At 40.7% G+C, this 27,499-nt stretch overlaps 1 protein-coding gene across 10 annotated transcripts in view; it reads left to right on the forward strand.

Moving 5' to 3' along the window:
* LOC146368809 (disco-interacting protein 2 homolog C) overlaps nucleotides 1-27,499 on the forward strand; it is a 201,714-nt gene that overhangs the window by 103,290 nt on the left and 70,925 nt on the right. For all 10 annotated transcript variants that reach the window (XM_084912846.1, XM_084912842.1, XM_084912847.1 and 7 more), the window contains exons 2-4: nucleotides 8,698-8,769; nucleotides 17,378-17,488; nucleotides 19,578-19,703. In XM_084912846.1, the coding sequence (XP_084768972.1) occupies nucleotides 8,698-8,769; nucleotides 17,378-17,488; nucleotides 19,578-19,703 (309 nt within the window). The remainder of the gene's footprint in view (nucleotides 1-8,697; nucleotides 8,770-17,377; nucleotides 17,489-19,577; nucleotides 19,704-27,499) is intronic.

The raw sequence follows: 27,499 nt of genomic DNA on the forward strand, positions 1-27,499 counted from the left end.
CGCCACGTGTGCTTCGTCTCCGCCTCAGACTGAAGAAGAAGGTGTTGTGTCTGTGCTTACAGGTTTTGCTGTCGAATCTGTTTATTAGGGAAGGAAAACGAACTCTTTTAAACATCAAGAGGCACAAACGGGTCAAAAAACTCCCACAGAGCCGCTGTCCGGGGAAAATGTCATAACTGTAAAATGTAGCGAGTCAAAGAATCATAGAGGAGCAGCCTGACACCAGCGAGACTTTCAGGTCGAAGGAGATGGTTTTCTCAGCTCCGTACAGATGAAAACAGCCCAGAGTTTTGTTTTCTCAGCTGACAAAACTCGAGTTTAAAACCATGTAAAGTTTTAATGGTTACCGACACACAGGCTCAAAGTGTGTGTGATTATACCTGTGTGGAGGTGAGCACTGAATCAGCATGTTGTTACTGTAAACACCTGCTGAATGTGTGTGTGTGTGTGTGTGTGTCCTGCCTTCATCCCCGGAGGAGCCCTTGGGCGTTTCCTCCAACTGTTGTTAATGAGTGTTTGTGTGGATTTTCTCTGCGTTTAACTTCCATCATCAGTCATAACCATTTGCAGCGTTTCATAAAAAATAAAAACAACTTTCAAAAGCAGGGACAAATAAAAATGCCCCAATTTAACTATAAAACATTTATTAGTTTTGATTGTTTTTGCTCCACCAGGTTAGTTTTTGGTCCTTTCTTTGAAGGAAGTTAATCAAAGTTGATGTTATTACACTTTGCCCTCTATAAGCTGGAGTTTTGCAATGTTAACAGAACAGATTCAGACTAAGCGGCCGTGAGTTCAGTTCACTGAAACCTGCATCTCTAAAAGAGAGCACCAGTGTAAATGATGCTGGTGCTCTTCACCCAACAAGCTTTTTTATTTGTATTCTTGCAGAGATCCAAACATTGATGTTATCTTTATGCATCGATTGTTTTCATTTTGCTTTTACTACAACTGCTGCTGTCAGGCTTGTTTTGACACACACACGCAGACGGTTAGCTTTTCCTTGAACATGTGGAAATAATCTGGCTTCAGATAATATTACCTCTTGTGATGTCACTGAAAACGACAAACATGAATTTCATCAGAGGAGCATTCGGAGGATGTTTCCACAGTTGTTGGATGGATCACACTGGTGACTTTGATGACTCTGACTTCCCCTCTGCAGCACCATTGTGATCAAATGTTTCCAAAATATGTAATTTGCGACCGAATGACACTTCCGGCAGCTGAGTGGGCCGACTTCCTGTTGGCTCTTCTAGAATATTTGATTGGCGATTCATTTTGCAGCGTTTGAGATGATCAGAAAGCTTTTTGAATCAGTCAGCATCACGTGGATGTTGAACTAAACACATTTTTTTCTACTTTACAAAAGTTACCCGAAACTTGTCGCCTTTTCCTGGGAGTTGTTCTTCACTATTGATTGGCTAAAGCGAGGTTTTGAATGAGGCGAGTAAGTTTTTAGTCTTGTGGGTTTTATGAGTTTCCATGAAAGTTCCTGCTTTCTTTTTGTTCTATGCATTTGTGCTTGTACTCTGAAACTCTTCTTTCTGTTTGAGAAAGAGAACAAAAGGCTTTTTTTATTAGTCCCAAATGGTCACATGACAGAATTGTTTCTCTATCCTTCCTTTTTTTTCCCTCATTCACTTCATCCTGTTCTACTCTACACTAAATATTCCATCTATTCCATATTTTAGTTTTTTATCTCCTTCCTCTCACGCGTCTGTTATCTGTAGCGTTGCAGTGTGGAAACAATAAAATCAACTCTGTTTCCTTTTTAGGTGCTGGATAGATGCGCGCACACACACACACACACACACACGCACACGCTCAGTCTTCCTCTCTTCCCGTTTCTATTTTGTCAGTGTCATTATTTCCCTGCTCTCTCGCTCTCATGTTTTTTTTCCTGGTCTCTGTTTCTCTTCCATGTTTCCGTCTCTTCTATATCAGCCTCTTCTTTTGTCATGGCTCGGTGTGTCTCTCTCGCGCTCTCTCTCTCTCACACTGTATATGGTCATGCAGGCTCAGCTGGCTGTTTCTGCACAAACTGACTTGCAGCACTCATCCTTTCACCACAAGAAGGTGATTCAGCAGATCAAAGTTGTTCTCTGAGGCTGCGATTGAACGCGGAGCACGTTTGACATTTGCTTTTCGTGAGCAAAAGTGTTTTTGACGTAAACGTGATAGTTTTGCGCCTCATCCTCGAACTGTGGACAGTTAAATTCTGCTGTAGCAGCATCAGCTTTTATAGCTTTTTCTTGTCCAGCAGATGCTGAACTTAACTGCAGTAATTTGCAGCTAAATCTGTAGGTCCCTGTAAGACGAAATTAGGTGCAGCAGTGGTGGATGATGGTGTCGGGCAGCCTTTCAAGGTGTGGGTTTGGGTTGAGGTCAGAGCTCTGTGGGAGTTATTTAATGTCTTTATGGAGCTGACTTTCTTCTGCAGGACGATTGTTGTGTGGAAACAGGAAAGGGCCAAACACAAACTGTTGAAACTAAGCTGCAAGAACATTGTCTGAAATATAACTGCACGCTGTAGCTTTAAGATTTCCTTCAACTGGAACTGAAAGACCACCTCAGAGTGAAACTGTCCAGAGTCCTGTGTTTAAAGAAGTCACGGCAAACTCCGTGGTGAGCGCGAGGTCCGTGTCAGACTCTATCACACAGATTTTTACACGTAGTGTAACATGCTAGCCCATCAGTTGCTATGGTGACTTCCGTGGCGACCACACTGTCCTGCAAGTGCGCGAAGGAGTGATTTATACATCGACCACTCAAAGTGCTTGACATCAAGGTCGGGGTTAAGAGCGTGCCAGTCTGATGTCTAGCGGGGAGTCGGGGAGGGCGCTTCCAGCAGTATGTAAATATCTGAGTGTCAATAATTCATAGGCAGCTTATAGTGAGGTTTTACGGCTGTCATCGTGCTGCTCCATGCATATTTCAAAACACTGAAGCACTCAGAGACAAACACAGGACTGTAGCTGGATTTGTGCCTCGCATGGGGCTGAAACACTGGAAACAAAAGGCCTGCTGTGTGGTCCAACAGTGCTTTCTACCACAGCCTGGTGATAAGGGTGACAACTGTGTAAACGGTACACATTTATGATTAAAGGACTAGAAGCAAATTAAGTGATACCAGGTGCTCTTAGCTGTGTCCTTTAATTGGTTTAGTTTTCCTCTGTTAACTTTGGCTGGACTGGAGGGTAGAGAAGCAAACTTGTGGTAGAAAAGTTTGATTCCCAGACTTTGATTTTCCCTTAGATGATTCTGGGCCATGGGTGCTGTTTGGCAAGAGGTAGCATTAATAATAACAACAGTAATAATGCTAGTATAAATGTGCAGATCCAGACTGACCATGCACAGAAGCTGTTACTGTGTTTATGTCTTTTTGGCCTTTGTTTAGTTCATACAGCCAGTTTTTAAAACGGTTACCATGTAAAATCATTTTAATTCCATTGATCAGTCGTCATCATGTCTGTGCTAACTGTTCAATGCGCTGCTCGTGCTGAGCCGTCCTCTGCTCTTGGTGCATTTGTGCTTTAGGCGTTTTGAATGTGTAAAGAAGCTGCAGGCTGAAGTACTCGCCCTCTAACATGACGCTGTGCTTTCTGATTGGAGGTAGAGCGCCTTGTGGTCATAAACATTTCCAGAGATGTGTTCTGCAAAACTGTGGAGGTTTCTTTTTCAGATATGGTTTTGGTTTCCAGAGCTCTAATTCTGTTTTTCATTTTTCACATCATCATTAAAGAAAAGCAATAAATCAGCAAATTCATAAAATCTGGATTGTCTTTTTTGATTGTCCAGTTTATTGTTTTGGTTTTTAATGAACTGAAGGATTGATTGCTTCTTTCTCGTCTGTGTTTAGTCTTTTAGATTTTTGACTCACTCGAGCTAAATGTGAAGCTCTTTGTGTCTGTTTGTGTTTGGAGACAGTTTAAGCTCTCGGGGCTTACACCACCTCATTCTGACCTGTGAAAACATCACCCTAAATCCATTTTGTTCGAACTGAAATAGACAGACAGTGAGACGGAGGGAAGAAGTTATAGAATAGCAGAGCCTGAGTCATCCTTCCTTCCCCTGTGCCTATTTAAAGATCCTCATCCCTCCATCCTCATCATCTGCTTCTTTATTCCTCACCCCAGTCTGAGAAAGGAGGAGGACCTCTCATTCGCTTTTGATCTTGTTTTGGAAGTTTCTGTTTCAGTTTGTCATACGAGTATAATTCTCATCAAGTCAAACGCCTAAGATCGAGGGAGAGGCTACAAATAATCCTCCAGCTTAGATGAACTTAATTGGAAGAGAAAAGATGGCAAAATATCAACTTATTAACCGAAACTGTTGTAAACAAAGTTTGAGTGTGTGCCCTGACCTTTGACCTGCTCTGTATACTGTACTTGCATGCACAGGTTTCCTGCACAAGCACTAGCTTGCAGAAAAATAACTTTAATCCTCACAAAATCGGTAACATAGTTTCAGAGTAATATGATACTTGACTCTAAATTCAGTGTGTTTTGGTGCTAAACAGCACCAACTGCTGGTTGAGGATGAGCATAGTTTCTTGTGTTTTATGGTGTTTTATAGACTTCATGACAAAAACTTATCTCATTATTACTACCTGTCCTTTTTAATCCTTGGTGTCTCATCTTTTATTTCTGACCTACTTTAAAAAGGCTCAGAGAGGTGAAAAAATTCTGTATTTCACCGGAAAAGGCAGCCATTATAACTCTGTGAAAACACTTTATTTTATTGTTGTAATCAAAAGAATCACATTCAGTTTCTTTCACAGGCACATTTTAGTGTCTCAGCTGTGTTCATAAGCAAAAGTAAGTGTTTTATTATGAGGCTTATGACTGTTTTTTATGTGTGTATGGTTTGTATCTATTTTATTTAATATGTTCCTGCTTGTTATTCATCACTGGGCTTGGTTTCAAATCCAACGTTGTCTTCACAGATCATTTTGCTAATGTCTTGTCAACATGGCAACTTTTTACAATTCAGGCTTTCCTCCGTTTTGTCCCCACACACACTACTCCACGTCAAGCAAAAACATGTTTTTGATGTGGTTTGTTATACGTTTAGGAAAAAGCGTGAGTATTCCAACCCGTCACTTCCCTCTTGACTAAAACGGCGCTGGCAGCAATGGCGGCCCCTTCCTGGGCATGATCCTAAAAGCCTGGCACGTCTTTCTTATTTTCCGCGTGCAAACCTGCAGTAACGTGGAAAGTTGCATGAATGCACTGTTTATACAAAACCTGATTGCATTAGACAGCATTTATCTTGCGGTAGTTTAATATACAGCCACAGTGTGTGACTGACAGGCTGATGGACCGCCTGTCCGACTGGGTGGATGATTTTTAACACAGAGCTGACTGACATGTTCATTTCACTCGGTCTCCGCTTTGCTGATAACACTCCAATTAAATCAAGAACATGCTAACTGAGTGTTTGTGTGTCACCTCCTCAACAAGTCAATATCTAAAAGACAAGGTCAGACCTCCTCTGTTTACCCACATGTCTTCACCTCCCTCAGTGTATTTTCCAGTTCCTCTCTCTCAGCAGGGTAGTTGGATCCCCTGCCAGAGATGATAATTATTGCCATGTGCCTTCATGCTACTGAAATCTCTCACACACACACATACATTGTGCTGACATCATCACAGATGACGTCTGTGCCCACAGCCGGTTTCTTGATCTCAGCCAGTTACTCACATGTTTGTGTGTTTAAGAAGGATTTGTCAAGTCAGCCACGCAAACCGCTTTTTCCGTGTTCGACAAATCCTCTGCAGGTTTAGCGTCACTCAGGTCTGCTTCGTGCGTCGCTCGCTGCTTGGGAAGCACACTCACCCGATTTTTTTTTTTTTTTTTTAAATTATTTATTTTTACTCAGACATCCTCCAGGCAGAGAAATCCTGAAATTGCTCCGCAGCTCATCAGTCAGCAGCTACAGTCGTCACAGAAATTCAGAATATGTAAATAGCAGAGCATTTAGTCTGCACGAAGACTATTTTTAGAGTCCTGCATTTAAAGCAGGGACTGTGACTTTTCTACCCTGATTGGTTTAAAAGAGTGGATGTTCATACTAAACACAGTCAAAAAGAGTGAGAATCTCAGCTTCACACTGCTTTAAACGGCCAGTTTCAGTTTTTTCTCCTCGGTGCACCCGTGGCTCAGAAAGTATGGGGGGTCATCCAGTCCCACCATGACATCCACTCACTGATGTGAGAGTGTGTGCGCGATAGAACCACTGGCTCTGCATCATATCACTGCGAGCAGATGTGTTCATTTGATGTGAGCGCAGAAGCCCCACCCACCCGCTGTTCAAACCTTCTGCTTGTGAGTGTTAGCCAATCAGGGGTTCACCAGGGCCCAGTATCGGACAAATGCGGATTATTTTGGACTGTGATTCTCATACAGCTGCTGTAGTGGAGCCCAAATGTAACAAAATATGGAGATGGGTGTAATTATTTTTGTTATCGTGCCTTAGAAAACATGTGTTCTGTGACCTGCTTTCTAAAACCAAGAAGCACATTAAACATGAGCATTTAATGAACAAAAAGCCACACACTGTAAGAAGTGTGTAACATCACCAAGACAAACTTGCTTGTCAAACACTGCTCTGATGCTCCTTTTTTATATCCCACAAAATGTACAAATGGTACGCGCACAAGTTTGTTGTGGAAGTTCATCCTGAATCTATTCTCCAGCCCTTCCGGCCCTCTCCGTCCTCTTTGCTCCGAACATGTTGAATCCAAATGTCCCTGCAACTGCACACACAGACCTAACTGGAAAATTCCTCTGAAGTGTGCAAGCACCAAAAACTGTCTGGACCTACAGTTCATCAAGTCACGTGGACTCTGCAGACTCGTAGAGAGCCTGCTTGTCATGCATAAAGCAAATATTTTAATTAGACGTTTGCATCCCGTAAAAACATTTTATCATATTTAAGTTGATTCACCTCAGGCAAACACATGCATTTTTCATCCACTTGCTATTTTGCTTGCATAACATGGCTTCTTGCAGACTAGTGGAAAGAAAATCTCCAAAATACACATTTAGGTTTTATTTCACTGAATTTTCTTGCTTGTTTCTGCACGTTTGATAGATACTGCTTCATTTTCAATATTGAACATAATATTTCAGAAAACTAACAAGACAAAAAAAATCGTTTTTCTTGTAAAAGTTATCAACTAGTAAGCTTCCCGGTGAGATCTGTCAAAGTATGTTTTTGTAATGACTCTTATTTTTTTCTTTGGTGGACCTTTATAACTCGAACTATCTTTCCATATTGGTATCCGAAAGTTTTTACAAAGGAGTTTGATTCAGAACCTGATTTATAAAGTCTTTTATCCCAAACAGCACGATGGAAACTGACTCTTTCTGGCTGTTGACATTAGTTTCTTGTTTATAGGGTAAAACCGTTTGATTCTAATATGTCAGCTAAATGAAATCTTCAGGTTTTTGTAAATTAGCACATATTCAGTGCATATTTAAAACTGATGCTTAAGAAAATGGAAGCAAATATCAAAAACAATATAAAGAACATCAGCTGGCCTCAGCTCCCATAGACGCACATCCAAGTGTCTCCACCAAATACATTTATACAATAATGACTTGTTGGCTCATTGACTCTCCCTCAGTCACTACCATTCAGCATTTCACAAACTACAAAACCTCCTCAGACTCTCCAGCTTTCATACTGTAACTTTATTTGAAATAGAGTAGAATTAGAAATAGAATAAAGACTATATTGTATTTACTGTTTATCAGTGTATATATAATATATTTACCTCTATATAAATATTAATATAAATGCATATTGTAATCTGGGGCCCGTGTTGGTTCTTAAAACTCTAATTCCCATAATCCTTCACTCTGTGGCTTTCTGCCCTTTTCTGAGGTTGTTACTTTGTTTTTTCCAGCTACATTTACTTGGAGTATAATTTGGGGTGGGGTCACACTCATTTGGTCTGTTGTGTGTTTACACTCAGCAGTCGCATATTTACTTTGCAGTGATTCACCCCCAAATTTTCTGGCTCTCTCTTCTTAACTTTCTTTTGAAATGCAGCAACCCCTCCCCTCCTGGTGATCTGACAGTCCCCGGAGGTTAAAACCCAATGCCGGAAATCGTTTATAAAAGCGCTATTGGATTCAGATGTGCTTTGTGCTGCGTGGAAATCTGCTGATGGTACCGTAGCGAGGTTTGATTTTTCACTCGGGGAGATCGGTCAGCAAGCTTTGAGGTGGTTTGTCGCACTGTGAAAGGTGAATCAGCTGCACCTGCAGTGCTTTGAGTTCCTCATTTATGCACATTCACATTCATTCAAACGGAACCATCTGGTCTTGGTTGAGTCAAAAGCGTAAGCAAGCAATAAGCATACCATAATCTCTCTAAATGCTGTAGTACCTTAAATTGTTTTGCTTTTTCAGGGGAAATATATTCAGTTCATTGCAGTCTTATTGTTAATTTGTCATTGTTTTTTTAAATTACGCTTGTAGGAGCTGGAACAGTGAACATTTATCTAAAAAAACATAAAAACCTGCATGCCCAGTGCAGCTTTAATGATCTCTGAATCTTGAAGTAAAGTTTAGAAAACATTGATCATCCATGTTTTACTTAACACTGACTTTGGCTCTCTCACTGGGTATTGCTGTATGAGAATGAGGAAAGTTAAATTTGCTCTGTCTTTCTCTCTATGGCAGGTGACATCACACAGAAGGGCTATGAGAAGAAGCGATCCAAGCTGATTGGAGCCTACTTACCTCAAGCACCAGGTAAAACAGGCTGTTCTTTAAAGCTTCATCCTGCCCTTTTAACTGAACTGCTCACTCACACCTCCCTATGTGCTGCTCTAAACTATAGTAGCTTTGCATGATTCACAGTTCAAAATAATCCTTATTTATTAGTCCAGCTGTTCTGATTGGCTGCTCCTCATAAACAGAATATTTGAATAGCTAGTGGGCGGGGCTTCTGTGCTCACAGCCAGAGCTTTGTCTGAGATGATGATAGCTGGTATCGTTCAGAGGCAAGAGGAGAAAAACTTGTCTGAAACTGAGTGTTTAGATTAATCTTGAGCCTAATCTTCAAGGATTACTTGTACGTACACTGACCTCATTATTTGATACCCCGACCATGTTGTTCTCTCTCCCAGTCTCACACAAACACAGCAGCGTAAAAGAGAGGGCAATAACAGACACAATTTAATGATGTATAAACATTTGGGGAGTGAAAAGAGACGAGTGGAGAAGAAATACAACCATCAGCAGCATAACTGAAGGATGGTCCAAGGTCAGAAGCCCTCACTGTAAGCTTTATTAAAAAGGAAAGTTTGGAGTCTAATCCTAAAACTAGAGAGCGTGTCTGTCTCCCGAATCCAAACTAGGAGCTGGTTTTGCAGGAGGGGGGTGCCCGATAGCTGAAGCCTCAGCCTCTCATTAATAACAGCTCCCAGTAATAGCTTTTGTAGAGCCAGTGTGTCTGCTGGTCTCCAGTGACACTTCAGTCTCTTAAAATGTTGTGCATGTCTGAGAGTGTCCGGGTCTTCCCATTTGATCAGCGTGGATGAGGGCTGACCTTCCAATAAAGCAGAGACAGCTTTTCCACAATGGATCCATCGTTGTGGGTTCTTTTGATTCTGTCCTTTCAGACTGCACTCAGGGGAGTGAAGCGCACACATGTCATCTATGTTTAGACATCTTTGTGAGGACACAAAATTGTCATGCTACTATACTTGTGGGGACCAACAGTCACTTATGGGGACAAAACGCCCGTTCCCACGAGTTTGAGGCTCAGAATGTGGTTTTAGTGTCAGGGTTACAGTTAGGCTATGGTTTAGGCTGAGGGTTCGGATTATTGATGGTTAGGGTAAGATGTCCTCACTAAGATATGAAAACGAGTGTGTGTGTGTGCATCATGAAACCTTCTTTTGTCTTTGGCTGAATACGGCACTTTTTTCTCTCCTTGTCGATGTTTAACAGGACACAGTAAATCCCATTTCGGGCAGCTTTGTTATCATAGAGATTTTCACAAGTAAGGCAGAGCTGATCGTGCCTTTGTTTTGTTGAAGGTCCTCGTAAGAAGATACACATTTAACTTTATTTCAGTGTTTCGTCTAACAGACTGATAATAGGGGTTTGTTTTCTTTTGAAAGAAGTCAGAATGACAGTGAAGGATGGGACTGAAGTGAAAACCAGCAGACACACTGGCTCTGCCAAAGCTATAACTAGTAGATACTGGTGTGTGTGTGTGTGTGTGTGTGTGTGTGTGAGAGAGAGCAATCATATGTACTCATAGGCAGGGAGAATGTCAGGAAGTGCATTATGGGATGGAATGAGGAGTGTGGGATGGAGAGAATGTGTGGTATTCACATCCAGACCCAGCGGGGGGTCGTCCCCAGTTCTCTGTGTGTGTGTGTGGGGGGGCAGATGACACACACTCCTCCTTGTGTTGCTTGGCCGCTAACACATTCACGTTTAAATCACTTCTAAGAACATTTCACCAACTAACACTGATTTCCTGGAGCCTTACCTGAACTGTAACTACAGTCTCTACCCACCTAACCTTAACTCTAACCTTAACTCTAACCTTAACTCTAACCATAACCTAATGACAAACCAGGTCGGCAGTGAAAGGCATCTGAGTCCATGCAGGATGAGTAATACAAGAACAACCCAGCATGAATCCAGCACTCCTCATTCCTTTCAGTCCTGTAATGTACTGTTCTTGTGCACGCACACGCACGCACGCACGCACGCACGCACACACGCACACACACACACACACACACACACACACACACACACACACACACACACACACACAATAACCCCTTTTTCCCATTTTTCAGACCCTCTCTTGAACACACTTAACAACACAATACTCCTTTTCTCCTTGTGTAACAAGTACACACACACACACACACACACACACACACACACACACACACACACACACACACACACACACACACACACACACACACACACACACACACACACAAACACACCAGCACAGTTTCCTTCCCTGTGGTGTATTTCAGCTTTAATCCACACTGCTTTGTATGGAGTCAGGGTGATATAGTTTGATTCTCCTTTTCCCTCCAGTACTGAGAATTTACCACTTTGATGTCATTACATTCAACCAAAATAGAAAATAAAAAACTTTCCTTCTCTTGCATTTACTTTAAGTGAGCTCTAGTGCAGCGGTTCCCAACCCCCAGGCCACGTGAGTCGTTTGGTACCGGGCCGCGAGAGTTGAGGCTCAGGTGTGAAATGTATGGTTTTCAGGGTTTTTATCGGTTTTCAGCGTTATTTTTTTTATCGTTTACTCGGTTTTCCTGGGTCTTTTCACATGTGTTATGAATAAATCTTCTTTTTTTCGGTACCTGTACTAGTTTTATTTTGTTGTATTTATCCGCGACACCTTAAAGGCCGGTCCGTGAAAATATTGTCGGGCATAAACCGGTCCGTGGCGCAAAAAAGGTTGGAGAGCGCTGCTCTAGTGTACAGCTGTAGACTCAGAGCACTGATTTGGGGTCAGTAAGATAACTTGTAGGTTTTTTTAAAAAAAAATTTGAAACATAAACTGTCTTCAAGGAATAATTTCACCAGCCAATAAAAAACTATTTTTAAACCCATGATGATTTGAATCAATCATTATTAGAATTTCCAATTTGATTACTTGAAAGTACTTCTAAATGTGGATTTTTGTAAAATTCTGGGATACTTAATGGAAAATGAGTCCTAGAGATTATAAAATAATTAATTCTTAAAACATACTCAAAACTTTCCTTTCTTAAGTGAGTTTTATGTACATATTGAAAAAATATGTCTAATTTAAAACAGAGATGTACATTGGAGCCGTTTTTCCAGTCTCATCATTGAAACCTCGGGCGTCCTGTCGGCTGGCTTGTTACTTGGATGTGCACAGAATACTTTCAGACCAAGGTGTTCATGGTCCATTTCCAAATCTCAACTATATAAAAGTTACTCAGCTCATCTCTAACAGAGGGTCTAAAACCTCTGTGGAAAAGATAATAATAATGTGATAATGGTTATTTATAAAGCCGGTTTTGACCATAACCACAGTCCTTGGTAGGAACAGTACTGTAAACTGATAAATGTAGCTTAAAGCTCAATTAGGATTAGAGTTAAACACCAGTCTCCAGCTGCATCTTACTCTAACTTGGAAAGACGAGGCCACGACCTCTGCAGCGACCAGGCCTAAGTAAACCGAGTGTGGACCCATTTTCCAGCTGCTTCAAATTGGTGTTTTAAACATTTTCCCCGTATAATAGCTAGTTTGTCCCAGTCGCAAGCCTTTTCCAAGTCTACAAAGCACCGTCGAAATGGTTGGGCAAGCTTTCATGAAACTTCTGTGGTTCTTTGAACAAATGAATAACTTGTTTGGCCCTTTCATTGCCCAGATTATAAAATGTCCTTATGTTTGTTTGAGCTAGCAACAGAAGTTTCTGACAGCCCTGTCGACTCTTGCCAGAGTTGTAAGAATTCCCCCAAGTTCTCCAAAACATTTTCCTTCACACGATGACTACGGTTAGAGTTTCTAAAAATAGCTGCGGTTACATGCCAACAAGTCTTCTCCTGTTTCATGACTTGGCAAACTGACCTGCTTTTACAAGCCTGTATATTCAGGTTTATCACATCATCACACTCTTTGTGATTATCTACAGGTATATACTGATTGCCTATCAGCCACTATGCTCTGTGACTATTTAGGCATATGACTATTGGTTCTTACACACCACAGTAAACTGATTATCTGTGTCATACCAAGGTTTTTGTCACTGGCATATTGTTTCTGAAAGCAGGATATGTTTATATTTGTGACGGGTAACCGGAATAACTATGAATTACAGTGAAAGCGATGTAAAAATGTACGCATTGTGGAATTCTGGTTAACACCTCAGACCTGAAAAATCAGACTTTACAGGAACTACAAATTGCTTTTTGAGCGAAACGAAAGCCTCCAAGTCCTGTCTGCAGTGTTTGGCTTCATATTGCGAGGCGCACCTCCAGCCTCACTATGATATACCTCCCTTGAGGAAACACAGGCTTGTGGAAGCAAGTGCAAGTCTTCAGGAAAACATCTGCTCTCGCCATCAAGAGGTGATGAAGTTGTTCTGTCGCACTGATCAGCACTGCATCTGTTATCTCTGTTCCAAAGACGATCATAAAGGTCATATCAAAGTCTCAGCCGCAGCAGAAAGGGCTGAACGGCAGAGGGATCTGCTGGTGATTCAGCAAAAAATCCAGCTGAGGATCGAGGAGAAGGAGAACGATGTGAAGGCTTTTAAACAGGAGGAAGCTGGCTGTGATAAATCACTCTGCTGCAAATGCATTAAGGAACACCGAGAAGGTCTTCATGGAGCATGAGTGAGAAAACTATGTCTGATTTGAAGGAGAAGATTGTTTTGCGGCAAAAGGCCGAAGCAGGTCGGTTCCAAAAAACTTGGGAGAAAGTGGAGCAGGAGATTGCAGAGCTGAGAAGGAAGGATGCAGATTTGCAAAAGCTCTGTCAGGCTGAAGATCACACACATTTCCTGTTAAATTATTCCACGCTGTCCCGTCTCTGTGAATCTAGAGAACCACCCAGTATCAAAGTCCGAAGTCTGCGGTACTTTGAGAAGGTTACAGTGGCTTACCAACCGTTACTGAACCAAATGTTGTTCCATTAAAACCACCCGAGTACTGGTCTCAGGCAGAGCCTAAGGTCAAGTCTCAAATGCGAGAACCGAAGATCAGAGCTGACTTTTTACACTATGCATGCCAAATCACGCTGGATCCAAACACTACAAACCCCCATCTGGCATTATTAAATGAGAACAGAAAAGCAGTCTTTATGGTAGATGAATCCTATCCATCCAGAGAGATTTGCATACACCTGGCAGGTCCTGAGTAAAGAGAGTCTGACTGGACGCCACTACCTGGAGGTGGAGAGGAGCGGGAAGGGCGTTTTAGTAGCCGTCTCATACAAGAGTATCAGCAGAACGGGGAGCTTCGCTGAATGCGTGTTTGGGAACAATGACAAGTCTTGGGCTTTAGACTGTTTCAAAAATAGCTACGAATTCAAGTATAACAACATTAGAACCCCGATCCCAGGTACCTGGTCCTCCAGGGTGGGAGTGTACCTGGATCACAGTGCAGGTGTTTTGTCCTTCTACAGTGTCACCGATACCGTAAAACTCCTCCACAAAGTCATGACGAAGTTCACTCAGCCGCTCCATATCGGACTTTGGCTTTCAGAAGGAGCCGCCGCTGAGCTGTGCAAGCTCAAGTAGGCGGGTCAGGCGCGATCAGGTTTGATGTTTAGCGCTTTGGTGTGGGAGCTAGAAAACACCTTTCAACTGCTGAGCTCTGATTTCAGAAAACCTGTAACTACTGACAGAGTTGTAACCACTTCTACTTTGTAAACATTGTACGATCCCTCATGAATGTCCTCCTGTTTACATTTATCTATTCGCATTTGCTGTAATACTTTTAAATACATTTTCTGAGAGGAAATAAAGTAATTTCGTACAAATTTATACATTTGGTGTAATATGAATATTTTCTTTATGTAGTTATTCTGCTGACTTCAATGAATGTATGCACATTCAATATTGTGCATATAGCAAAGGCACAGTTGTGATCTGTCTGTGGTCTATAAAAGTTACTTTCTCACAGCACATTACGGTTGTCAGTCCTTCTGTGTCAGACTTTCTTATGTAACGGGGAAAGAGGAATTACACCTTAAGGGAATGTCGTGCTTCAAGCATGCAAAACATTTGTTGCATTAGATGCCTGTAAGGAGAGGGCATTTTCTGTAAGAGCACATTATGTAATTTCCTGAAAGTGAAAAAACCACATATAGTACACTTGGTTTCTTTTTTAATTATATTGCTTCCTGAGCTTTTTTTATTTTATTTTATTTTATTTTTTAAATTATGATTGCTATAATCAGCATTAACCATGTTGGTGTTGGCACAGGATGATGTGCAGTGTTGATGTTCCTTTATTTGGCTTTTTTCCCTCATATCTTTCTCAACCAGCCAAAGGACAAAGAAGCTTAACTGTGTTAGTGTTTATTTCCAGCTTTCTCCCACAATCCAAAGACAGGCATTTTTTATAAAGCAAGATGCTGATTATGAAGGAATTTTAGCTGAATTTAGTATATTTATCAAATTGGTTCAACAGACCCAATAGGTTTATCTAAAATGTCCATCATTTCTTTTTTATCTAAGAATCTGAGAAATCTGGGTGAAAATATAAAAATGACTCATTTACGGTTTTTATAGTGTGAAAGGCAAAAAGAAAAAAATGAAGTTTTTTTCTTAGAATTAGTGGTTGATGTGACTTGGAGGGAAAATCTGTGATTATTTTATGTGTTTTGTGAAAGTTTATTGTATAAAACTTGCTGCTTGTAGATTTCAGGTCATACAAGGGTTAATAAATACTGTGTAGACTTGCTAATAGATCTCAGAACGTACATCAAAACATGCTGACACGATTCCATCTGTTTCTACTTGATTTGAAGCTTCTTATTTTTTCTGTTTTTCCAGCCAGAGTGCCGCTGATCGAAGCAAATCTCTTATTTGTATAAATAAAAATAAATAAATAAATGTGTTATGTTGATGGTCTCACTGGTTCAACATCGATGACCTTTACTATGGGTGTATGAAAACACCTGACGAGACACGCATCATGTAACACCACACCCTGCACATAAACAACTGTTTATAAAAGAAAGGATAACAACATACAGTATATAAATAGACATGTGGACTGGTTCTTGTATAGTGCTTTTCTACTCAAACTGAGCACTTCATACTACTTTCCACATTTATATAAACACTTTGTTTTGTGCTTTTCGTGTGTAAGTCCTTTCTATCCAACATTCAAACTCCGATCGAGGCATCAGAAAGCAAACTTGGGGTTATAAGTATCTTTGCAGACAGACTTGAGCAGATGAGGATCGAAGCACCAACCTTCAGATCAGCAGGTGACCTGCTGTGAATCCTGAGCTTCAGTTAGTTTTTGGTTTGCATTTTTGAGCTTTTCCATTATTGTATATGTAACAGGTTTGGCGTTACATAAAACAGCCTGTTGAACAGTTGTATAGCCTGTTTTTAGCAGCCAAATAGACAGCTGTGCAGTGTGTGTGCAGAATGAGTATAAGGAAAGGAAGGAGGACAAAGAGCTAGTTGACTGAATCGGGAGAAAGGGAAATCCATCCTTCTCGGTTCCCCAGAGGAAACAAGAAGGCGAGGTGTTTTCCAGATCTGTCGTTTATTCCTGTGCTGCCTGGTAGTCGTTAATGATTGGCTAATCAACTTTTAGCTTTTCGCCTGAGCAACAGCGGCACTCTGAGCCACGCTGAGAGCGCTAATGAAGACAGACGAGGGTAGAAGTATGAAGCTGAGATAGATGGTCATAAATCACCGGCTGTGGATCGGTTGTAGCTGTCAGTAACAGGGTGGTTATTATCATCAGACTTATTGATTGCTGTGTAGGGAGGTTGTTTTCTCCGAGTGAGTGTGTTTGTGCACGCTTAAAGATATGTGTGTGTGCACAAGTGTGAACCAAGACTGATCTGTTGTATATGTTTTAGATTTAGAAGTTTAAAATGCTTCTAGTTTTTTCTGATTTCTGATACAGATTTTTTTAGGAGACTAATAATTGTGTTGTGATAAAATAACTAAAGCCAGTCTTGCTTAAAGTAAGTGTGATGATTTACATCTTCCTGGTTTGTGAGGACTCTGCTTACTTTTTGAATCATAAATTGTTGTGTCGACTGAGACGACATGTTTTGCTTACTGTGCAAAAGTCTTGAGCCACCTGCCATTTCTCGACAAGAAATGGGAGTAGCGAATTATTGAACTGTGCAAACATTCATGGGAATACAGTATATAAGACAAAATCAGTGTTTTATACAAGGTCAAAGTCAATATTTTTTGACCACTTTGATTCTTCAACACAGCCTGAAATCTTGCAGACAAACCTTCTTTTCCTTTCTTGAAGTAGTCTCCATGAATTGGCCGCTTTCTCTGCTCTGGGGAGGCCAGTCTGTGGCTGATGGTGTTTCATGTGTTCTCGGGTTATGACTATTTTTAAAACAATATTCCAACCACTCATGAGTATTTGTTTGTGACCAACAGTGGAGAGAATCACCTTGATAGACTTTTTCACAGCTGACATTTGGGCTGGTGGTAGCAGGTGTAATCAAGTTTATTACCAGGCTTCCATTTGTTAATAGCTGCTTCTCATTAATCCTTGTCAGACAGCGAGCATGCAAAACACCAGGTGCCTTGAGATCGCTCGCCAAAATGTAATGTGACGATTGTTTGTGTCATTAGATACAATTTTAATCAGCATCCCTGCGCCTTAGGAATGGATCCGTCCATGGGCCAGGAGAGGAGAACGCCCGTCACCCCGTCGTCGTCCTCCCGCTACCACCGCCGGCGGTCTTCTGGCTCCAGAGACGAACGTTACCGATCAGGTGAGAGGCAGGTTTTGACCTCTGACCTTGTTGGCATTTAGTTGTGTCCCTGTTATCTTTCAAATATGCCTCATTTTATCCCCTCACACAGACCAGGTTAATTGAAAAATAGTTATGATGTCATCAATCACAGAGAAATATTTGTTCACGACTGTTAGAGAAGTGAAAGGTAGATTTAAACTGAAGGACTTCCCAGCTTCTCCCAGTAAAGTCGACTGATTATAATTTGGAGTTCTTGACTGAATAAATTTAAATATCATTGATGAAATCAGGTTTAATAATTGCGATAACTTAATACTTCATATTACTTCTTTTATGCAAATACATGTACTTGTATTTCAGATCAGGCAAAACTGATTAGTGTTTGGTGGTTTTTGGATAGATTTTGGCCTCTGAAGGTCTTGAAGTATATTGCTACCAGCTCTGATGACTTTCTCAGACATCAGGAAAACCACATCTTCGTTGATATCCTGAGTCTTCTTGCTACATGCAGAACGAGCTACAACAAATCCAGTGTTTGCTTTACATCTATGCAATGAGCTCCTGGCAGATCTTCCACAGCTCTTGTAAGATGCGGTTCAGTTTCGTTCCATCTGGTGTTTACTAAAGATTAATACAGGATTAACTCAGGATTTCAATCTTTTCAGTGGCGTCTTATTCAAAAGTAATTTGTAGGAATTTGTTCTACTGACATCAAGCGATGGTAATACAGATAGACAGGAAACCAATAAGAAGAGAAACAATGTGGTGTTGTAAAGCTTGAATTCCTTGACAGGTGGTGAAACTGGGCTTACTTTATTATTATGTCCCTACAAGCTGTTGGAGAATTGAAGCTATTAAAGTTTGATCTGATGCATAATAAATCCTGACAAAACCCGTTTAACCCAATGAACTGAAAAAGAAGAGCCATGTGAGCACCTTTAAATGCCACATGCTCGCTTTCACACACTGCACAGTCACACTCAATCAACCGGAAGACAATAAATGTGCACTTGAGATTTAAATTACCTCTGTTTCCCTTATATAAGCACATCCACAAGCCAAACAACCGGACGTCTGCAAGCCCCGTTTGTTCTGACTAATGTCTTAATATGTCACTATCGGGCCAAATGCTCTGTGTCGCCGTTTGTGGCGTTTGCCTTTTTTTGGCAGTGGGCACCATTCAAACAAACCCAGCTGTGGCTCTGTATGCAGCGCTCTATCTCACTCTTAAAAACACAAATTTACAAAACATCTTCGCCGACACGCCCTGCACCTAATCCAGTCAGGAACCACAGGGCCTCATGGGAGCTGCTGTCAGGCTGGGAATGTTTGTGCACGTAAACTGAATGAGAATAAATGGGAACATGGTGCTCGTTGTAAAGAGAACCGTGCAGCACAAACACAGAGAAACACAGAGGATAGTCCTGCTCTTGTTTGCTGCTCTGTGTGCTGCTGCTGCAGGATGGACTCCATCTAATTTGTATGTTTGCACTGGACATCAGAGCTCTTAGTGCATGCATGATAACATATGATGCATAATTAAACCTTTTTTAAATGTGATATTATGTAACTAAATATTATAGAATGCTTTTTTTAAGGAACTTAAATGCTAATAAGGGGTAAATTTAGCCTGTTGCTAGGAAACATGCAGTACTTTAGCGGCTAAAGAGCCACAGGTATACATAATAATACATATACTATATGTATTAATTCATCCTCTCCCAGCTACATCAGTCGGCTGCTCTCCAGCCCTGATGTTTGACGGTACGACCCCTGGTCTAGGAGTAGTTTGGGGAAAAAAATATATAGTGTATCATACTAAGAAGCTTTTAAATTCACAATTCTCACTTTGTATTATAGAGGAGCAATAAATGCTGGGGGAAACCAGTAACCTCTTATTTTGGATAACCAAATCTTAAGCACCCTTGGAGTATCTGCAGAGTAATTTTCATTTGTGCTGACAAAAAGGAATTCAACAGCTAACACCGAGTTAGCTCACTGAAGTGTAGTTTTAAAAAACATCTCTGATTATGTGATTATTCGTTGTATCACTGTGAATGAGAAGGAACTAACAGAGACTTTTTATATGTGCTGCATATGTTTCCAGATGTGCACACGGAGGCGGTGCAGGCAGCCCTGGCAAAGCACAAAGAAAGAAAGATGGCGGTGCCGATGCCTTCGAAGAGGCGGTCGCTTGTGGTCCAGAGCTCCATGGACGCCTACACACCACCAGGTTAAGGACACACTAAACTTGAACGAATGAACGAAAATGATCATTTTAATAATTAGTTTTCATTGCCTGATCCTGACTGTGTGCATATTGTGAATGAATTCTGACAATACCAGGAGTTCAGCTGGTTTTTCAATAATACCAACTAATGAAAAGAACCAAAGGAAGCTCAAACAGCAGGAGCTGTGTCCTTGTGAGGCTCAAACTCTCAGGAGAAAACAGAAAGAAATCTTTGTGTACTATTGATATAAAAAAAAAGTTTATTTTTACTCTGCCAATACTGAGGCAGAAACGGTACACTCTGTTTGGTTGTAAGTACTAATGGAAAAGTTAATATACTAGATAAAGGATGGAAGATGGAGCTGCCAGGCAGGAGGAAAAGAGGAAGGCTTCAGAGGAGGTACATGGATGTAGAGAAGGACATGCAGAGGAGGGTGTTAGGGATATGGCAGATGAGTCGATGTGGTTACTCCTGAAGGGAGCAGCTGAAAGAAGAAGAAAATTCATCTAAAAGATCAGGAAGTTTTGATGTGTTGTGTTTAAACACTGGGCAAAGTTAGTTTCTGACATGTTGGTGGCACCGCAGGAAATATTTTTGGTGATTTTCAGAGTCGGTAAGATTTATACTCCACCACTACAGAATATCAGCAAAAAATTGATCAAAATCAAAGTCAGCAATGTTTTTCACAAAGAGACAGAATGTAAATATCTATAGATGCTATCTCATATATTCAGTGGCTTCATGTTTATTCTGTCTCTCTCTGCAGAAGAGGCTGCTTTGTGCAGTTTCTATAGTCTGTAAGTTACGCTGGTTTTCTCAGAAGGTGTCTCCTTTAGGCCTGAAATGAAAAGCCCGTGAAATGTCACGTTATAGCCCGCCATCTGTCACATCTGCCGACTTTGGGATTCAAGCTGTCAGTCGAGTTACTCGGTCATTGACGGACTCTGGCAGCAGCTGGCAAACCGCCATGCTCATTTGCAAATGTGATTTCCGTTTATTTGATGCACGATGATTTTTAAATTTCAATCATTTACCAAAAATAAAGAAAAGATCAGTTTGCATTAATATTAAACAGAAGAAATCCCCCAAGAGCGGAGGAGTAGCTGCACTATCGATCTCCGTGTGGTAGTGACATTGGTAATGAATGAATAGGACGAGCCGTCATTGACTGACGTGTCAGCATCTTCTATAAAACCTGGAGATGGATGGGTGCTCTGTAAGCTAACAGCAGTGCAGGAAACGTGAACCACTTTATTTTGCTCATTAGAAAGTAGATTTCTCTAAGTTCTCGCATCATATTGGTCAGCTGGAAGACGTCTTTAGCAATGCAGAGGACGGCGATCATTCATTCTGGACGATTGATGCAAAATATCACTTTTCCAGCACAATAATCTCTCATTGTATCGTAATTTCAGTTTTTACAGTTCAATCGTTCTTTATGGGTTAATCTTTAAATTCTTAATGAGCAGATTTATGAAGTACAGCTCTGCTAGAGCGGGACGTGGAGGAAGGATTTTTCATGTCACAACCAGACCTGCTGTGTTACACTCAGCAGCATCAGACAGTGGAGACGGTGGAAGGGTCTGAAATACAGAATCATTTGTGTGGATAGTTTATTGCCTTAGATACCATGGTTACTCTAAAATCTTGAATGCTTCTGGTCAATATAACCTCAGCATAACTACACAAATGCAAACAGTTTTCATGTTTCCGATAAATGAGAAATATCTTATAATATATATTCAAAAAAAGCCTTGTATTAGCTGTAAAACACACTAACAGCTGAAAACAAGGTAAAACAGTGCCCAGTATTACCTGTTTGACAGAGCTATTTATTGCATATACTGATTGGTTTTCTTTCCAAATCCCATATTTATAATATCACCAGAAACACACTAATTATCGAGTAATACGTTTAGTTGCCTCGGCTAAAGTTAATGTCACTCCCTTCACTCCTCCATTAAAGTTTGGGCAATAAGCTCATATTTCAATAATGTCAAACAGTCACAGACTAACAAAGGGCAGAAGCTTCATTTTAAATCACTGCCATACATTAAGGACGGCAGTATTGCATTTTCTGTCATTTAATGATAATGCATTGCTAGAGGATCCATCGTGATGTATTGCCATATGAATTACTTGTTGCTCCATGTCTGTTTTGAAGATTACAGAAACCTTGCAGTATAGATCCGTTTTCCTGTTTTGTTTGTGCAGGACTCTGTTTGGCCCACAGGGTTTTATCTTCTGAGCGTTAGCATCGATGCAGGGAACAACAACTCTATAAATCCCCTTTGTTGCCTCTTCAAATATCTGTGATTGGACTTTTCAGTTAGTGGAGTGTTGATGGCGTATGAAATGCCCGGACTCGTTCCCGGAATACGATGGGCACAGATTTTCCTTCTCCCTCACAAAGCATTTCTCCAGTAAACATTGGGAATGCTCTATGTGAATACATGATAGGTGGAACTTGTTTTTAAAGGATGCTTCACAGAGGCGCTGGTGTCCCCGTAGCGTGCAAACTAGGATGTGTCCTTTGGCGAAGGTGGCAGTCGTCCATGTCTTTATTCCACTGGTGTTGTTTAATGAAAGTGTTAATGAGGCCATTGTATCTTTGGCTGCAGGGTTGAGCTTCACTGAGCAACTAGACATGATTTACACTAACAGCTCTGAGAAGAACTACAGCAGTGAAAGACGTAAATAAGGAGCCTCGTTTTGATCAGTTGAAGCAGAATGTCCAAAGGCTGCTTCCTCATGGCGATCCACTTTATTATCACTTCATTATTATCAGTTTGTTTGTTTGTTTGTTTGTTTGAATGGACACACCAATTTTACTATTTTTGCATCTCCAGCTGCCCCCTGTCAGGCTTCCCTTGTCCTTGCTCTTCATCCAACATATTCTTTTTATTTCTTCCCTTCATTCTCCCTCTCAGTCTTCAGCTCTCCTTAACAGCCCATCTTAACCAAAATTAGAAGCAGATGGATCCATGCTCTCACACCCCACATCTATCCCTTTGAATGCATATACTTGTCCTGTTTATTATTTATTGCTGCTGTCTTACTATTTATATTTTATTCCTGCACAGTTGGTGTGGAGCACCCATAATTTGGTTGTACATATACAATAACAATACACGTCTATTCTATTCTATTCTATTCTATACTATGTCCTGTGATGTACAACAACACATTGATGGTAAAAACTTGTTACATAAATCAGTTTTATTCAGTTAATTCCTCTTTGAATACACAACAGTCAACCACAACACTGAAACCCCTGATAGTTAAATCAATAACTCTGATTATCTTGTTACAGAGGCACCTGTTATGTGTTTGGCTCTAGGTGGTAAAATAACAATCAGTGCATCTAGTTTTATTGGAAGCTTGGGAATGGGCAAGTGTCTGATTGACTTTGATCAGGGTGAAAATGTAATTGCTGAATGACGGGGTTAGGGTATCTTCTAAATGACAGCACTTGTTGGATGTTTGTTGTATTTAGGGGTTATTACTTACCAAAGGTTGTCATTGGACTTAAAACAGGTTAACTGGTGACAGGGTGATGAAGCGTCCGGGCCCTTTGAGGTGCATGGCTGTAAAGGCCGGGCTTGCTTAAGCACAAGTTGGTGGCAATGATAGAAAGATGTCAGCACGCACAGAACACCCATAGACTCCTGCCAACCACTGAAGGCAGCTGAGTGTCAATATTTAACTAGTATGAGGTGGGTGAATGTAACGTGGTATCTGACTATTATTGAATCTTAATTCTGGTGCCAATTTTTAGAAGCGTAAATAGATTTAAGTCTTTACTTCCCACAATATTTAATAGGAAAACATGTAGAAAATAACCTTTAAATGTACATTCATTCATTTTTTGAGGTTATTTAATCGAAAAACAGACTCACAAATATACATTGATTACTGTGGAATTATATTATCCAACAAACTGATGCATTTTCTCATAAACTTAGAATTAATCCATTAATTATAAAAAGGAGCGGGTGTCTGTTTGTGGAAGCTGCCACATTCCCCCACCATCTTGAAACTACTGGCTGAGATGCACGTCACAGTTCCACCTAATCATCCACTTCATCTCCTGAACTCAAGTCAGGGCTCTAACAAATAAAAACGTGCATAAACATGAATATTTATTCCCAATACTGTCACAATTACTTATTGTCAGCACATTAGACCCTCCCGTCTTTAGACAGCTGACAACTGGCAGTACCAACAGCCAGTTATAGGGTAACATGTTTTTATCCTAAAAATCAATCTTTCACTCTGATTAAAAAATAAATACATACATTACATTCTCACATTGTATGAGAATTTATTGTCTGTCCAAGTCCAGCAATGATTGGGAGATTTTAAAGAAAGTTTTGCTAATAGAAGCTAACAGCAGCTAACAGAGGCTAACAGCAGCTAACAGAGGCTAACGGCAGCTAACAGAGGCTAACGGCAGCTATTAGCAACAAAAACAGTAGCGCTTTGAGAGAAAAGCGCAGGATATCCTCAACAGCTCAACTCAGTATTGCTGTCACTTGCAGAGGTGAGCTTCACTGATTCATCCACTCGTATCAGTTTTTCGTCCTCCTCCAGAGTAAATAGACGTGAACACCATCTGAGGTAAACAGCGGACTGCCGGTCTACATTCACTAGAGATAAACAGCTGTAAGACTTTTTTGTCTCACAGCAGCCACCATAGCTAGGAAATATAGAAGAAACTCTGCCATCTGCAATCTTCTGACATCTAGTGGTGCGATTTTATAAACTGGACCTTTTTTAAGAAAACAAAAACTTAAAAATCTGCAAGAAAGATGATGTCATTGCTGTTTACCTTGTCTGTGGGTTTTCTGTATCTTAAACAACAGATGAAGATTTGGTTTAAAAAAAAAAGTCATAAAATTAAATGGGACATCTGGCATTATTCTATATTTGCTCAGTGCTTTCTGGCTCTCTCTAGCTCAGGCACTCCTATGATTATCTTTGGCAATCCCACTGCTTCCTGCTGAATACACAAATCTTTCAACAAATTGTTTTGGTTTTTTTTCCTGGCAAAAAAGAAAAAAGAAAAAAATGCTCAGTGATTTCCCCAAACAGCTGAGGACTATTTGTAGTGATGGATTAACACACATTTACTGCTTGAGTGATTATTTGGGGCAGCAGGACAATATATGTAGGACCGAGTCGAAGTAAATTATGTCTTCTGAAAAGAACACATCAGTCAGTGCAACAGTGTAACTCACTGTGTTTTTAGCAGTTCCTGGACAAACAATGGACCTCTGTGCCTTAGGGGATGATGGCTTTGGATGCAAAATACCTGTTTGTATTGAATCTTATAGAAAGAGTCCAGTATTGACTTAATGCTAGTTAGCTAGCATTGATGCATGCCAGACTGATGATGATAAATAAATTGCTGACCACAGTTTCACTGAAACAGAATCTTAACCCAGCTAAATTTTTATAATTCAAAATTCAAAACGGCAACGAAACCTTTGTTGAGCAGACTTTTTGCAAGACTCACATGCCACATGCTTCAAATGTGCATACGCTTTTTCTGCAAGAATGTTCATAATACTACACACAAACACACGTCTACGTGATTTCCGGGTATTTTTACTGTTGTGCACAAATGAAGATAAACAAGCTGCACACATGACACACAAACTGCACATAATTCATCGTGCAGATTTAGAAAGACCTCGCGGGAGCATTAAAGGCAGTCGCACACATACAGGCACATGTGCGCACGCAGCCACACACACATTTCTGTCAGCCAGCGAGGTTCATGCGAGGACAGCCGAGTCGTGTGTTGCTGAGCAGCGTGTCGTATCGTGCAGAGATGACAAGTGAGAGAGGCCTCTGATGTGCTCTGATCGGGTTTTGACTTATTTTCACAGCTGCATTTTCTTAATTTTTCCAACACATCGTGAAATATATTTCTGTGGAACCGCTTTGTGTCACTTTCTCGTTTCTCTTTCTGCATTTTTCTGAGTATTTGCTTCGTAAGTCAGCTGGCAGCGTTGCGCTTTCAATATATTTTGTCACTGGAAGTCTCCCCATCTCGTTATGAGCAGGATAACGAGATCCACATTCATTAATCAAGTGTGTTAGCACAAAGCATCATGGGAAGACTACATCCAGTCACATGGTGTTTTCTAGTGCTGTCAGCTGTATCAATGACAAATATGCTGACTTTCAAAGTCTCGATTGCACACGTTAAATTGTAAAAGCGAAAAAAAAAACCCCACCATAAAAGCTCTAGTACACCGATTTTCTTTTTTTTCTGCTTTCAAATTCAGTTCTTCTTCTTTTTAAGAAATACACAGTTTGGGCATCAAACTTATATTATTTGACTCTGCTAGCTTTGCAGCTCCTCCTGCAGTGCACTGTTTGAAACGAGCTGTTTAAGCCTTTAAACACCTTTAAACCAGTTTTATCCTGATTGGCTAGTCTTCACTAACAAAAGGTTTGCATGGTGGGTGTTGGAGGCTTCTGCGCTCACAGTGCCTGAGACCAAATTGAGGATCTCCCCTCTGTATATCATACAAAGGATTTGTGTAGACATGCTTTCATGTTAAGCTTCTTATTGATCTTTTAAGATTTGATTTACTAACACAGGAACACTGACGAAACTCTGATGTCTTACACTGAAACATTTATTGTACTAAGATCAGTGTCAGGGAAAATTACTATATAATCTGCATGAGTTCGAATGGTAATGTAAATCTTATCCAGATAAGATTTAACTTTAGTTTAAGGAAAAAGCTGAAATCTTGTGTTTACTTTTCACCTAAGATTACACGAAGGTTGCTCCTCACAAGCTTTAGAGAGTCTGATTCATTATAGTTTTGCTAACGTCGCCACGCTACCAAATTCTTACACATGCATCATAGCATGTAACGTGAAAGATGTCACTCTTAATGACTAACTTTATAAAATATTAAGCAAATGTGCAGGTCCCCCATAGCTGATATTTAGCATCTTTCATTCATCTCATTGTTTTGGTTCCCCACCTGCTCCTCACAAAAACAGCAGACAGGAAGCTCTTCACCGGTCGCCCAGAGCTAAGAGCAGAATGAATACTGGACACTCATTTATCAGGTGGAAACAAACATTAGTCCTCGTGGATGATGTTGTTGCTCTAATTTACCAGGTGTTTTGGTTTCACTTTGACCAACTTCAGCAGCTGATTCCATGTGGTTATTAAAACAAGAAAAACAAACCAAAGCATCAACTTCATAAATGTGAAGATGAACGCAGCTAAATGACAAAGTAAAGGCTTTGACTTAAACTTAGTGCAGATTTTTTCAGATGGCTTCACCTGTTGCACAGGTACAGAGTCCCAGCTGTACATCCATGCTGGAGCGCAGCAAACCAGTTTAACCCTTTATCGGGTAAGGAACCATTTATAGTTAAAAAGATCAAACGTCTCATAGTAACACTCTTGGGTTGAAATATTTGAATCTTCAATTTTTTTGTTTTTTTTTTATTGTTGGACTTTCCTCGTCAGTCGCACAATTACCTTCTCTCTGCATCTGCCCTGAGAGAAAACACACACGTGCACACTAATCGAGTACCTTTGAATGAGTGTGTGTGTGTGTGTGTGTGTGTGTGTGTGTGTGTGAGAACTAGGTCAGCTTCTGTTGTTATTCATATCACCACTACTAGCCTCATAACGCCGTGGGCATTATGGAAATGCCATGCAAAACTTGCAGAAGCACACACCCACACCCGTGTACGCACACACGTCTTAGCTTTCACACGCACAAACAAGTTTGTGTTCCTCCCCTGCAGCGACTTT

This window comes from Perissodus microlepis, chromosome 18 (genome assembly GCF_051167445.1).
Source record: "Perissodus microlepis isolate ML-2025 ecotype Zambia chromosome 18, ASM5116744v1, whole genome shotgun sequence".
NCBI lineage: Eukaryota > Metazoa > Chordata > Actinopteri > Cichliformes > Cichlidae > Perissodus > Perissodus microlepis.